Source organism: Glossina fuscipes, unplaced genomic scaffold (genome assembly GCF_014805625.2).
Source record: "Glossina fuscipes isolate IAEA_lab_2018 unplaced genomic scaffold, Yale_Gfus_2 221, whole genome shotgun sequence".
Classification (NCBI taxonomy): Eukaryota; Metazoa; Arthropoda; class Insecta; order Diptera; family Glossinidae; genus Glossina; species Glossina fuscipes.
In genome coordinates, this window is record NW_023998564.1 from 1,054,833 (window position 1) to 1,068,156 (window position 13,324).

General features: G+C 32.3%; 2 protein-coding genes across 6 annotated transcripts; one reads left to right on the forward strand and one right to left on the reverse strand.

The window, feature by feature from the left end:
• The first annotated feature begins 2,287 nt into the window (after positions 1-2,287).
• Positions 2,288-7,104, forward strand: LOC119642195 (uveal autoantigen with coiled-coil domains and ankyrin repeats). Of its 4 annotated transcripts, none has more exons than XM_038041219.1 (9): positions 2,288-2,336; positions 2,577-2,618; positions 2,775-4,024; positions 4,090-4,189; positions 4,261-4,391; positions 5,443-5,619; positions 5,995-6,150; positions 6,213-6,584; positions 6,675-7,104. In XM_038041219.1, exons 3-9 carry the CDS (start codon positions 2,828-2,830, stop codon positions 6,819-6,821), a joined length of 2,280 nt encoding a protein of 759 aa, XP_037897147.1. In that variant the 5' UTR covers positions 2,288-2,336; positions 2,577-2,618; positions 2,775-2,827; the 3' UTR covers positions 6,822-7,104. The 4 variants fall into 4 exon arrangements, with proteins under 4 accessions (XP_037897147.1, XP_037897148.1, XP_037897151.1 ...); XM_038041220.1 differs by having other exon boundaries at positions 2,311-2,417; XM_038041223.1 differs by having other exon boundaries at positions 2,313-2,413.
• A 42-nt stretch (positions 7,105-7,146) lies between these two features.
• On the reverse strand, positions 7,147-10,074 carry LOC119642196 (peroxisomal leader peptide-processing protease). Of its 2 annotated transcripts, XM_038041225.1 has the most exons (6): positions 9,984-10,074; positions 9,136-9,900; positions 8,900-9,066; positions 8,706-8,815; positions 7,351-7,810; positions 7,147-7,291 (listed from the first exon to the last, which is right to left on the reverse strand). In XM_038041225.1, exons 2-6 carry the CDS (start codon positions 9,882-9,884, stop codon positions 7,206-7,208), a joined length of 1,572 nt encoding a protein of 523 aa, XP_037897153.1. In that variant the 5' UTR covers positions 9,885-9,900; positions 9,984-10,074; the 3' UTR covers positions 7,147-7,205. The 2 variants fall into 2 exon arrangements, with proteins under 2 accessions (XP_037897153.1, XP_037897152.1); XM_038041224.1 differs by having other exon boundaries at positions 9,136-10,069.
• Between the last annotated feature and the right edge of the window lie 3,250 nt (positions 10,075-13,324).

Below are 13,324 nucleotides of genomic sequence, written 5' to 3' on the forward strand. Positions count from 1 at the left end.
GACTTTTAAAGCGGGTTTTATGCTTGCTATTGAAACCCGCTTTGAACCCCACCCTTCTGCTAATTTCTCTTTTTCTTTAGTAAATAAAGTAGCACAGTGTGAGAGAAATCGAAATCAAAGCCTTTCAATTATTCGCTTGCCACTTTTGTTAAAGTGAGAGATCGAAGTGGCATTTCTGTTAAATGAGAATTGTATTATACGTTTATATTGTATATTAAGTTAGATTGCTTTAATAATCCAAATAGTTGTAACTTAGACATACATCAGCACCATTTACAAGCTCTACAAAAAAAAGTCTCGCTCACGAAAACTTTTCTGATTTTTTTTTTTTTTTTGGTATGTTGAACAGAGATGGACTAAGCCAATAGATTTGTGGCTTATATGTCCAGATATTTTTAGTCACGATTATGTATAAAACGTAACAAAAAAATAAGAGCGGCCGTAATAACTGGAGTGAGCATGTTAAATGTAATTGTGTATGTGTGTGTGTGTGTGTGTGTGTGTGTGTGTGTGAAATTGTGCTTGTTGAGTTCTTGAACGTCAGACAGTGTTGCAAACTTTGGCTGAAAACGAAAAGCAATGCTATGGTAATAGATTATTAAACGCAAAAACGAAAGAAAAAAAAGGAAAGAAGAGGAAAAAAAAATTCTAAAAGGATAAATTAGCTTTTCTAATAAAGCAAGTTAGGTCCCCGAGATGACGTACATTTTTTGCTGCAAAGAGATCGAGGAGACAGCCATATAACTTGAAGAAGCTAAAGGAATCTCTAATGACATCAAGCCTGTGACATCTGAAGATTAGATGCTCAGCAGACTCAACAACATTGCAAATTTCACAAACATCACATGGTATAGCGCGAATCATTTTTAAATACACTTTGTCGTAAGTGTGACCACTCATGAGTCTATAAAGAATTTTGATTTCCCAGGAATTAAAGGAAGATACAGAGAAGGGTTTGAATTGAAATGTGGGATTTAATTTACAGAAAAGACGATTGGATTTAACGCGCGATTACTTTAAATTCGTCGTTTAGCTGTTGAAGGATGTGGTTGCGAATTGCCCGAATTGCTTCATTGGGTGTATATTTGATGGACAAAATCGTTCCATCCACACGAGCTCTCCCTTCATGAAAGTCGGCTTTTGCATTTAAAAAAAAGCCGCAGTGGCCAGGTACCCAAACGAGGTGACAATCATCCAATTGAGATTCGTGCAACGTCTTGTGAATGTCAAACACATATTGATTTTCTGCATCTCTTTTATTTATTAGAAGTAAACTTTTCTGATTTGTTCAAATATAATAAATGTTATTATTTTTTTTATATTATTATTATATAATAATTGCCACAAGACATGTTTTTGTTGTTTTGCTCATTTCGTTCGCATTTTTCATACTCTCTTTTTCCTTGCCCCTATTCTCAAACATATTCATTGAAAGAGAATCATTCGGCCTTTTGTCAGAATTGCCATTTTGAAAGTATAAAAATTAATGATACGTTATTCATAGTGGTTTGATATAACATTCTAAAATGCTATCTAAAAGTGTGCTAATATATAAAATGCAAATAGACGAAAGTGTCGTAACATGACATAAATAAAAACTCGCAAAATTAATCATCCCTTATTGTATAAACCACCTAGTTACATATTTTCGTGAAAATTTAATGTTTTTTTTTTATTAAACCGTTTATATACTATAGGTTACGATAAAGTTCTATATAATTTTTAGCTTAGATAGAAAGTGAAAAAAATTTAATTTCAGGATATTCCCAAAATGATTTATAGCGAATGTACCTCTAAATGTTAGGCTATCTTCTATATGGAGAGTAAAGAACAAACAAGTTAGTACAATTACCTAATTATTAAGAGAAAACATCTCTAACAATATATAAATTCATTTTTCTCTATTGAAAAATTTTAACAAATCACCAACAGATGATTCGCTGGATAGAAAATTTGTAATCAGAACATGAAGCTTATATATATGTTATATCTATATATATATATATTTATAGATATATATATATAATCAGCAACAAGGGGTAATGACGTACCTGAAGGTTAGCTTTCGCTGCGCTGAGTAGAAAAACCTTCCTGTTCTCGTTGAATTTTTGAAAGATATCATTGCATACATACACACAATATATTTATTTAACCAGTCGCTAACTTTATTAAGATGTAGACATATATATATTTTAGATTCAAATATTCCTGCATTTCATGCATTTTTGGCTGGCAACTACAACACGGTCGGAACAATTTTTTCACATTGGCAATTCGTTACTAATAACATCACTTTGAAAGAAACAAAAACAAACTCTCTTCGCATCAATTAACTCGTAAGTGCTTAAAACTATTGACTTTCGTCTCTAAAAGTATAATAAATTCGGTCGAAGGAAAAATAAAGAAAATAACTGTAGGTAAATTAAACTTATTAGGTCGCTGATGGCAAGATAGTGTTTTCTGCGCATTTATTTGATAATTACTTTCAATCGAACAGGATGTAATACTAATAAATTAATTATTAGACCATTTCTAGAAATGTAAAAGTTTTTTCTTTTTTTTTTGTGTTATTTCAGTCGATTAAGAGAACAAGCAAAAACAGACGATAGTAACACCAGGTAAGAAAGTGTATGTGCGTGTGAATCATCGGTTATAAAATAAAAGAATCAAAATCTTTCGTTTTGTATATAAAAAGGGATTTCCCACCTTAAGATTTAATAAAAGCAACTCATTAACCATTCAACGATAAAACTTGAATTTTATTTGTCACGCAGAACACAGACTACTATAAAATTTGATTTTGGATTAATGCAAAATAGCAATTACAATGTCTGACGAAGACTCGTTCGTTATTTTGGACACTTTGTCGCTCGACAGTAAAGGTGATGACAACTCATCCATAGACAATTTACAGCAATCATTGACTACCGCAGATGGTGTGGGCGCTTCATCAATTAAACCCAAAAAAAATTCTAAAAGTTGCTTAAGCGGAGAATTTAAAAACGTAAGCGAAACGCAACAAAGAAGAAATGCCGAAAGAGGAGATGTAGAACCGCAAATGGCTGAAGCGAGATTAGTGAAAGATAGCAAATTATGGCAGAGATTTCGAACTTCTACAGAAAGTGAAATAGATTCTGAGAATTCCATAAAAAAAGGAATAACAAGTTTCGCTCAGCATATACCTTTTATGCTTACTCCTGACGTAAGTGAAGAATCATTGTTAAAAACAAGCAAACTTTCAAAGCAGCTTGGAAAGGACAACAATAAGCAAGAAACCAGTACTTTTTGCAAAATTACAACAGACAATGAATCCCCTTTACAAAGCTGGTTAACTGTAAGCCATCCTAATGTCGATATAGGGAATTCATCAATCGCACGTAACAAAATTCCAAAAGATCTGGACCATAGATCAATAGCGGAAGGAATTGCAAACGAAAGCGACTCACAGCAAAGAAACACTGCCCAAAAAATATGCACACAATCGAGTATACAACCGGAAGTGGCTGAAGTGATCTCTTTAAGAGATAGTAAATTATGGCAAAGAACCACGATTTCTACAACAAGTGAAAAAGATTTTAATAGTTCTATAAAAGCCAATAAAAATTCTTGCGCTCAGAACAACTCTCGTATACTTACTCCTCATTCAGTTCAAGAATCGTTGTCAAATAAAAGCAAAATGTCGAACGAGCTCGAAAAACAGGACACCTATGAAGAAACGAGTACTTCTAAAAACGCTACATCGTGTGTGATCGAATCTAAACAAAGCAATGAATCGCCTTTGCAAAATTGGTTGACTGTGGACCACTCTACTACTGGAAAAATTATAAAAGAGTCTTTACTAATAAGTGCTTCAGCTGTTAATACCGCAGAAAACGTAAGAAAAGAAAAATCTTTAGAAACCTCTCCTAGCAATTCAGGCTCTTCAGGCAATTCAGGCCCTTCGAGTGCCGTAACAGATCGGTCCAGTAATAGCAATTTAGCTGCCAGCTTCATTTTAGGAGAAATTAATGTCGACGTTTTAAAGGTGTGAATAAATAGACGTTTCAATTTTTTTTTATTCTTATCTTTCTAATTTTTAATGTATTTTAGACTAGCGTTTATTCACAATTTCCCAGCATATCAATGCAGGCATCTGCCGAGGATATCGTAAAACTACAAAATCTATTAACCGAACATACACAATTACAGAGTAAGTTTTCTTTGTTATAAATTTCAAGTACTTTCAGGTCGCTTTAATAATAATGGTCGCTACTTATTCAGCTACATTGACAAAGTTTACTAACACATTACAACAATATCATCGCAGTACCTTACAATTCAAAGAGGAAAGGCAAAAAAATGAAAAACGATACAGCGAACAATTGCAAGAATGTCAAAAACAGATTCAACAGGTAAGAGCATGTGTGTGTGTATAATTGTGAGTGCTTTAAGAATCCATATCCCGCAAAGATGACAGATTATAACGAGACGACATTTCAACTAGTTGATATTTTAAATTTCTTCTACAAATAAAATATACACATATTTTCAAAAGTGTTGTATTACTTGCACATATCTCACTCACTCACTTCATAGATGCTCAATGCTTCGGAGAATGTTTGTTTTTTCTTCGCTCTCATCTAAATAACTGAGAAGAAGGAAGAAAAAAACAAATCATCGAGCGTAATTATTGAACTCACATTGTGGTTTGAAAATGGCGAACTATTGAAAATAATCTGAAACTATCTAATCGTATTTGTTATCGTTCCAAATTGAGAAAAAGGAAACTGCTGGTTTCTTACAAGATTACAATCAAAAAATAATCCCACATATTTAAAAAACCTCTAAATTACTTTATTTTGAGATGCTTTTAAACTACATTCTAAGTCTTAATGCACCATTTTTCGGGGCATTTTTTTTTTTATTGATTCAAATTATGCCTTAAAGATATTTTAAATGATGAAAAAAATTTAATTCTCCGAGCCACATCATGGTGTTTTTCTCCAAATTTGTATCATCATTGCGTGGTGCAGAATGCTTCAAAATTTTGCGTTAATACATGTTCAAGAGCTTCTCCGAGTATTAGCATTGTCTTCCACACTAAATAAAACATTGTCAAAAAAACACATTTTCTACGCTTTGGTGTCCTTCCTTAGTGGAAAAGCGAAATTCGGTATGATTTTTCTTTCTTTTTCTTTTCAAAAAAGTCTCGAGTTTACAGAAAATTAAAATTCCTATGTGGCTTTCTTTCACTAGCACAATTTTCTCGTTAGTCAGCTGAAAATAACTGATGCCATTTTTTTTAAAGCAATCTTTTTTTTGCTTTGCTTATTCATAAAATTAATTCGCTTAAAAATACAGAGTAGTAAAATTTGTAATTTTTAGACTTTCACCTTTAACGTTTACAGGACTTAATTTTCCACCACTCTGTCTGTGTTTTATTTATATTTTCATTCCTTTCAGCTGCAAGATGAGAACACTCGTTTAAATAAGGATATTGGAACTCAATTAGATCAAATAAAGGCATTGGATATTGTTCGTCAAAAGGACCGTGAGGAAATGATACAGAGTATATCAGAGAAATCAGCTTTAATTGAAAACATGCGAGCTCAAATTGAAAAATTGGAACAATCACAGCTGGTGAGATACTGCACTATTAGAAACATACAAATTTTTCAATTATATTCTTAAAAGACGAAAAGTAATATCTATAATATTTCAGCGATGTTATAGCACCACAAAGCAAATTAAAGCTTTTGTTTCAATTTCTCACTGCTTATCATCTAAGTGGGAGAATAATTTAAAAATTTATACGTTCCTAATAGTGTTGAAAATAAACGTCCAATTGCTTGCACTGAAGAAGTGTACTGCCTGTGTAAGCATATTCTAGATAGGAAATTTCAAAACATGGATGGATTGTTTCCCTTTTTAAAGCTTCCGCAATTAAAATGATTGCAACTTTGAAACATTGAAAGATTAATAACTAATTATCCTTATCTAATTTAATTGCTTTAGGCCTCTTTTGATGTTTTGCCGGCGTCATTATTAAAAACGGGAAAATCGTCAAGTGACGAAATTTATATAAGACGAGAAGAACATCAAAAAGTTGTTAAAAATTTAGAAACACAATTATCGGAATTATTGGCTAAAAATTTAGATTTTAAAGATATGGTAAGTAAAAAAAGGAAAAAGAAATATTTAAAAGAAAGTAACATTTTGTTCTTTGTGTAAAGGAAAAACAATACATTGATGAGCTAAATTGTTTAAAAGTTAATTTAGCCGCTGCTGAAGAGTTAATTAGGCAGTCACGCGCTGAAATACATGAATTGAAAACTTCAAACTTAGATAAGCAACACAGGATAGAGGATTTGAATCAACGCATTACTTTATTAGAGCAAAGCAATCAAGTGCATCGTCATGACTTTGAAATCGAAAGACAATCGCGTGAAAAGGCTGTGGGAGAAAAGCAACAAATGCTAAAAGATTTGCGAATATTACAAAAACGTAATCAAAAATTAATCGAAGAACGGCAAAATCAAATTGACAATTATGAAAAATTTCTCGGCAATTCTATGAGTAGTAGCAGTTACAATAATCCGATACAAGTAAGTAACAACATTGTATTGGTTTGCTATTGTTTTGCTTTATATCAATATATACGAATATATGCTTTTTTTTGTTTCCATTTTTTATAGTGTTTAGTGCCTTCACCGACCGATCAGGCTGTAGCATTACCAATTGAAAAAGCTCCCCAAAGTTATCGTTGCCCAGTTTGTGATAAGGCTTTTAAAACTTTAATGATATTACACAGTCATGTTAATGATTGCATTGATAAGAATTAACTTTGATTGGCCCTTTGATTCCCACTTACATACATACTTATACCTATATAGAAAAATATATAAAACACCAATCAATATATGAATATATTTGATATCTTATTTGGCAAGACTCTATATTTGCTAATTAATGGTTTTTTTCATGACAATTATTTGAGATTTTTAACATAACGAGGGAATTTCTTCAGGCTTATATGGTTTTTAGTCTACACCTTTCTTCTCTATCCGTCTGTTCGCTCTATCTATTCCTTCACATTTTCTTTATTTAGTGCCTTTTTTGTTCAATTTGCTTTCCTATATCTATTAATAAATAAAACGATTATTGAAAATTCTTTAAATTTATTCTACACTGTACAAAAAATTATGAAATTATTATTTAACAATCGACTATAGTTTGCTTATACTTGAATTAGCCAGAGACCATAATTTCTGTACATCTTGATTAGCCACCAAAATGTTCAATTTACGAATATCTTATAACATTTAAATAAAAATTAAACTTAATGTCATTAAAGGGAATTTTTGAACTCACCGTTAGTTTGAGCGTAATCTTCTAAAATGGAGCGAATACTTATTACAGGAACAGCACTATTAAAGTTCGGATACACGGTTTCATCCACTTTAATATTGGAAACGCATATACCCATCAGATTACCACGCTCGTTAAACATGGCACCACCACTTTGACCTGCTTGAACGCAGCCGTCCGACATTATCAGTGCCGGTGTAAAACGTATTACCCGGCCTTGAAATATTGATGGATTAAAATCGTATTTTAAATTGAAGTTTACAAAATAAGGAAAGCCGGCATTGTAAATACGTTGTCCCAAGTACGGTTTGGTTTGCGCTAGACGAACGCAATGGCGGTCAGGAATATTTTGAGGTATCGAAAGTAATGCCACATCGAAGGCTGCACCATAATGTGGATTCCGCCATAAAACTTCCGATTCAAATGCACCGTGCATGTTGCGACATAGAACTTTGGAACTAACCTAAAAATAATTTCATTGGATATTTTCTTCTCTTTTACCGCTAAGACATAGTCCGAAGGTATAAAAACAGAACTAAATTTTGACAGGAATTTAGGACATGCTATGTTAACCCTGGATCTAATTACAACAAAATGGTAAGGCAAGCCTATTTTATTGCGTTGATAGTGGTGGTCAACGATTCATTTTGAGGTTAGATCGTTATGAAGCCAACATAGACGGATATTTGAGAATCTATTATTACGAAAAACCGTTTTTAATCCTTTGTGGCACAATGGTGTGCCACGCCCCCGATTTCCGTATCGATCGAAACTTGACTGTCCTTCTTGTGTTCAAGTAAGGAAAGTGATTGACCTTTAAAAGCAGACTTTCTAGAAGCTTTGGTCGAAAGACGAAATGGTTTGGATCGAGCCACTTATTCGACCACTTCCCGTATAATGCTTTATAAACAAAAATCGTTATATATATAATTATACGGTGCTGTAGGATAATTAATGGTGGGCCGAACCCACTAAAGTTTTATATTTGTCTTATGTATAAAATTATTTGTGCGAAGATTGGATTTCTTCTGAATGACCGTATTTAATAAAATTTTATCCAGACTTGTTAGCATGTAACTTTAAAAAAAGAAAGATCTGCAGCGTAATACGTAACAAAATTCCAAAACAATTTGAGTATAGATCAATGTTCAAAGGAATTGCAAACGAAAGCGACATACAACAACGTATTTGCAACATTTTTCGAATGGTTTTCTAAGCTTATTTGATTAGGTACAGTATATGCTTTATAATCGCACTTATTTGTTTAAACAGCTTAGAAGTAGTACTACTTAATAATACTTTTTGGAAGAAGTGAAATGGGATATATGAAATTCATATTACGCTTACTAAAAATTTACCTGGAATACAACATGAGAGCAGGTTAGAATGAATTTTTTGTTCTGGACTTTAACAAATGTTCCACTGCCTTGTTTACCGGCTGCCTCTACAATCACCAAAAAACGTTCCCCTAAAAAATATGAATAAAAAACAAAATTAATAAGAGACTTAATAAATAAAGAAATAATGCTCCTCAGCAGTAATTGCAACTTACAAGCAAAATGAGAAGAAGGCTCCCTCGGCAGAGTAAAAGAAGTAATTTTGATCCCTAATTGCTGCATAAAGTCACGCAAGAGATAAGCAAAATTTGCAACTAAAGTCATATCAATGCTTTTTTGATTATATTGAAATGAAGTGCAAACAATTAATCCAATCAAACGTCTGTAAAATAAATCGGATACTTATCTAAGGACGTGTAGAATTTTTATTAAAAAAAAAAATCGCACTAACAATTTATTATTGAATACCGCTGAACCCTCGCTGAATCTTGGTAAAATATTTGACAATACAAATAAACTGCTGTTGCTGTGTCTTAAAACATTTGATACTTTGCCTATGCTTACGGTTTTATAGAAATTTTCCATACCAAACGGTGTATACATAATTAACACATCATCTAAAGCCCGTACGGAATATTGGTAGCGTAAATAATGAACGATATGTTCTAGGGAACGTTGAAAACTTTCCCGCGAATTTAATTTTTCAGGTTGCGTAGACAATATCAGGAAGCTAGTAAGAAGAACTTCTTTATGCCCAGTATCTTCTGATAAACTGTTGCCATTTGAAAGTTTATGAAAATTACGTGATATTTCTTCTGAACTGAAGATATATAATAATTTAGCACGATAACGCTTTAAAATGTTATCAACACGTCCTGTATGGACACACTGCATGGATGCCTGAGGTAATTTACGATGATCAAACATTATTTGAAAGTTAAGAAAGAGTAAGAATCGCGACTCATCATTATCAACGCTTTGAACATCAATCAATTTACATTGCTGCAATGTACGTATAATTCTAGTGCTGGCGCATACATTTTCATCAGCCACGATCGGCAACATGGGCCGCACATAAGATTGTAAGATACCAGCAGATGTTATAATAGTTTCATTGTTTATAATTACAGCTGATTGTTTGGCGTTGGCATTGGGCTGGTTGGTTATTTCCAATAAAGCGTGTCGTATTTTAAGTAACATCGCCTTTGATTAATAGCTGAATGTTTTACAAATTTTATTTCAAATGAAAAAAACGGAACAATTTAACGGAAAGTACGCGTTGGAACAGTGATAAGCTACCTGTCATGTATTTATAGATATATTCCTGGGAAATTTCGGTTGTACTTTCTTATTAAACAAAATAATTAGTTATTGCAAATTTCCAGTTCTTTGTTTTATTTTGCAACGTTTTGCTTCAAAGCATATGTTCCTAGGTAACAAACCTATATTTAGTTGTAAGCAATAAACAGCTGTTGCCAGTATAAAATTAATTTTAACAAGAAGTTGTTGAAGGTGTTTTGTTCTTTATTATGTTAAAATACGTTTTATTTAGTGAATTATTTTTTATAACTGCACAAACAGCGATTTATGACTGTTTAAGTCTATTACTGGGTCAATATTTATGTCCGGATCCTAGTAAAAATCAAATTGATCAGAAAACTCAGCAATACGTAGGATGTGATAGATCTGGAATTGCTAAAGGTGAGGACCTAACAAATTGCACGAACCCCAGATGGCTCTTATTATATTATATCATATTTCGGAGCTGTAGTTGAAATCATACGAAGCGATAATGAAACTTATCGTATCCCCAAGGACGGCTAGTGAATTATTTTTTATAATTGGGCAGATTGTTGAAAAAAAGGACTGAAATGTTAGTTTTTTACTTTTAATTTGATCGCTGTATTGTACAGTTGTACATTCAGTTAGTGCTTTTAAAAAATTAAATAATCCTATTTTTTTTTTTTTAAATAAAAGAAAATTATATTCGATTGTGATCGAAGTTATCCGAAAAAAAGACAAAAAAATAAAAAGTAAATTTTGTGCTCTACAGCATGCTGATTATTCCTAATTTCAAAATAAAAATTTTTGTCTGCCAAATTTATTAACATTAGCTTCATTTTTGCGACCAAGGGAATGTTTCCAAGAGACATTACGCACGCAAGTAGACGGATATGCTCAAATCGATTTAGAATTTGATGCTGATCTAGAGTTTATATACTTTGTGGGGTTCCTGAAGCTTCCTTCCTTCTGAGCCCTGCAAACCCTTACCAAAATATGTATATACATCTCATGCTTCGGTGATGCGTATAAAAACAATGGAATGAATATTTCTGCTGTTTCCTAAATTCAATTTAGGAATTCAACAAGACTTCACATTTTTTTATATATCAAAGAATGGCCAATAAATATTCAGAGTTCAAAGTTTTTATACACTCGCGGTAACCTTTGTTAAGGAAATAATTGCCTTTTCGTTGTAGACATAAATTGTGCAATTTTCGGTTACCGTTATAGTATTCGACGAAATTTGAAGAATATGCTTCTGCTTTATAAGGCGATTGACACAATGTCAAACTTGGAAATCTAAGCGCCGCCTCTAAATTTTTCATGTGTAGTTAACCTCTGCTTCCTACCGTTTTTTTTTTGCAAAAAATGGTGCTAACGAATGGTTGCAGATAGCGGGAAACCAAATTCAAATAGCAATTTTCAGTTATTTCCGTTTATGAAACATGGCAGAAAATGGATAACTTCCCATTTCTTTCCAGTTCGTCTACTTTCGAAGTGTTCCTCTCTTACCGAAGAGAATTTGCGAAAATATTTATTTCCCATTCAACGTGTAGATCGCAATTTTTAATATATTTTGACAAAACGTAGTAGTAGTGCACTGACGTGTTTTGACTTAAGACGAGCCCTATTGAAAATGAGTTTAATCGGACCGGTGGTGCAACAACTCCTCGCATAATACCCTAATACTTAGAATTGCATGGCTGTCCGTTAGAATCAAATCGACATCTATTAAAGTCGGAACAGTACGAGCACGATTTATCTGACAGAAATAAAATTATCAGAAATAAATAAATCAAATTTATCAACATGGTGAATTTCTTTTTTTAGTTTGTTAAGGTTAAATAAAGTAAGCCAATAAGAAATGTGGCACATATGTCCAACTCAACAAAAATTCTACAAAAATCTTTAAAGGCATATTATTTTGCAGTATTTGTTTCTCTGACTATTATCACAGGAGGCAATTTAGTATTAGAACTTTTTCTTGTAACCTAAAATCACTTCGTAACTTAAAATTATTTTTTTCAACTCCTATTGCTTGAATTATTCAGAGTTGTTTATTCGAATTGTTCTACTTTGTTGCCCGGTCAAATAAGTCTCTGAACGTCATGAAAATTTCGGCGTTAAGCATACATAGTATAAAAACAATATAGTATCTTTGATTTATTCCTTTTTAACTTGTGAGATTTTTAGGGATGCTGACGACTACTTGCGATAATTAAAATAGTTTGTAAGCAGTGAAATGATTGAAAATCAAGGCTTCGATAATTGATAATCCTTACTATTTATTATCCTACACTGAATGAAAATAATTGAAAAGAATATTTAATCCCAGCCTCGATTATTTTATTATATATGCAAATTTTTTTTCTTGTTTATTTATGCATGACAGCGAGGCTGTATGCTTTGTATCTATACTTCCAATAAATTGTAAAAAGATCTCTTAATTTAACGAAAAATGGTAACTGAAAATAACTGGGAAATTGGTGGAAAACAGAAATTCTTTAGGAGTTCTTCCAAATTTTAAAATTTATATTTAATTAAAATATTTATTTATGGCAAACAATTATGAAATACCATCTTGGTAAGTGTGGCCACGTTTCGTATCGTGAAAAAAATAATCAAATTACCAGTGATTCATTCAAGGACTGGAAAACGTCCTACTGGTCTTTTTTCATTTTGCAATGTTTAACAGATTTCATGAGTTACAAAGCTCTTTTAACAAATTTCGTGCGTTTCAAAGCTCTTTTAACAGATTTTGTGAGTTGCAAAGCTCTTTTAACAGATTTCGTGAGTTATAAAGCTGGCGGTTTTGCAAATTAAACGATCTGGCAGTTTAAGTTGTTAGTTGGGCACTCAACCATTTTTGGCAATTTTTTTATTTATTATAAGCGACTCTGCGCTTTGCCTTTCAATGTAATTTGAAGAACATTTTCGAATTAAAATTATAAGATTGCATTTGTGGCTGAAAGGCGGAAAAATTGAAACGATTTTAATAGGAAAAAAAACTACGAACGAAAAAAACGATTTTAATACAAAAAAAACTAAATTGCCCAAAAACTCGAGAAAAAAAATGTTTCGTAGTCATTTGGTTTGGTGGCGCTTGGAATAAACCATGGTTGGAGTTGTGCATACCGCTCATTGCAATTGGATATTAAATAAAAAGGGACAAAATCAAAATTTACCATCGATAGAAGAAATATAAAAAACCTTAGTGATGTTAGGAAATAAAAATCAAAAATTTATAGATTCTCGTGATTCGAAGTGTGCTACGTGATAGATGCTTTATATAATGTAACGAGCAAAATGTAACTAAGTTAGAGAAATTGAAAGATCATATCGAGTCGTTGGCGAAG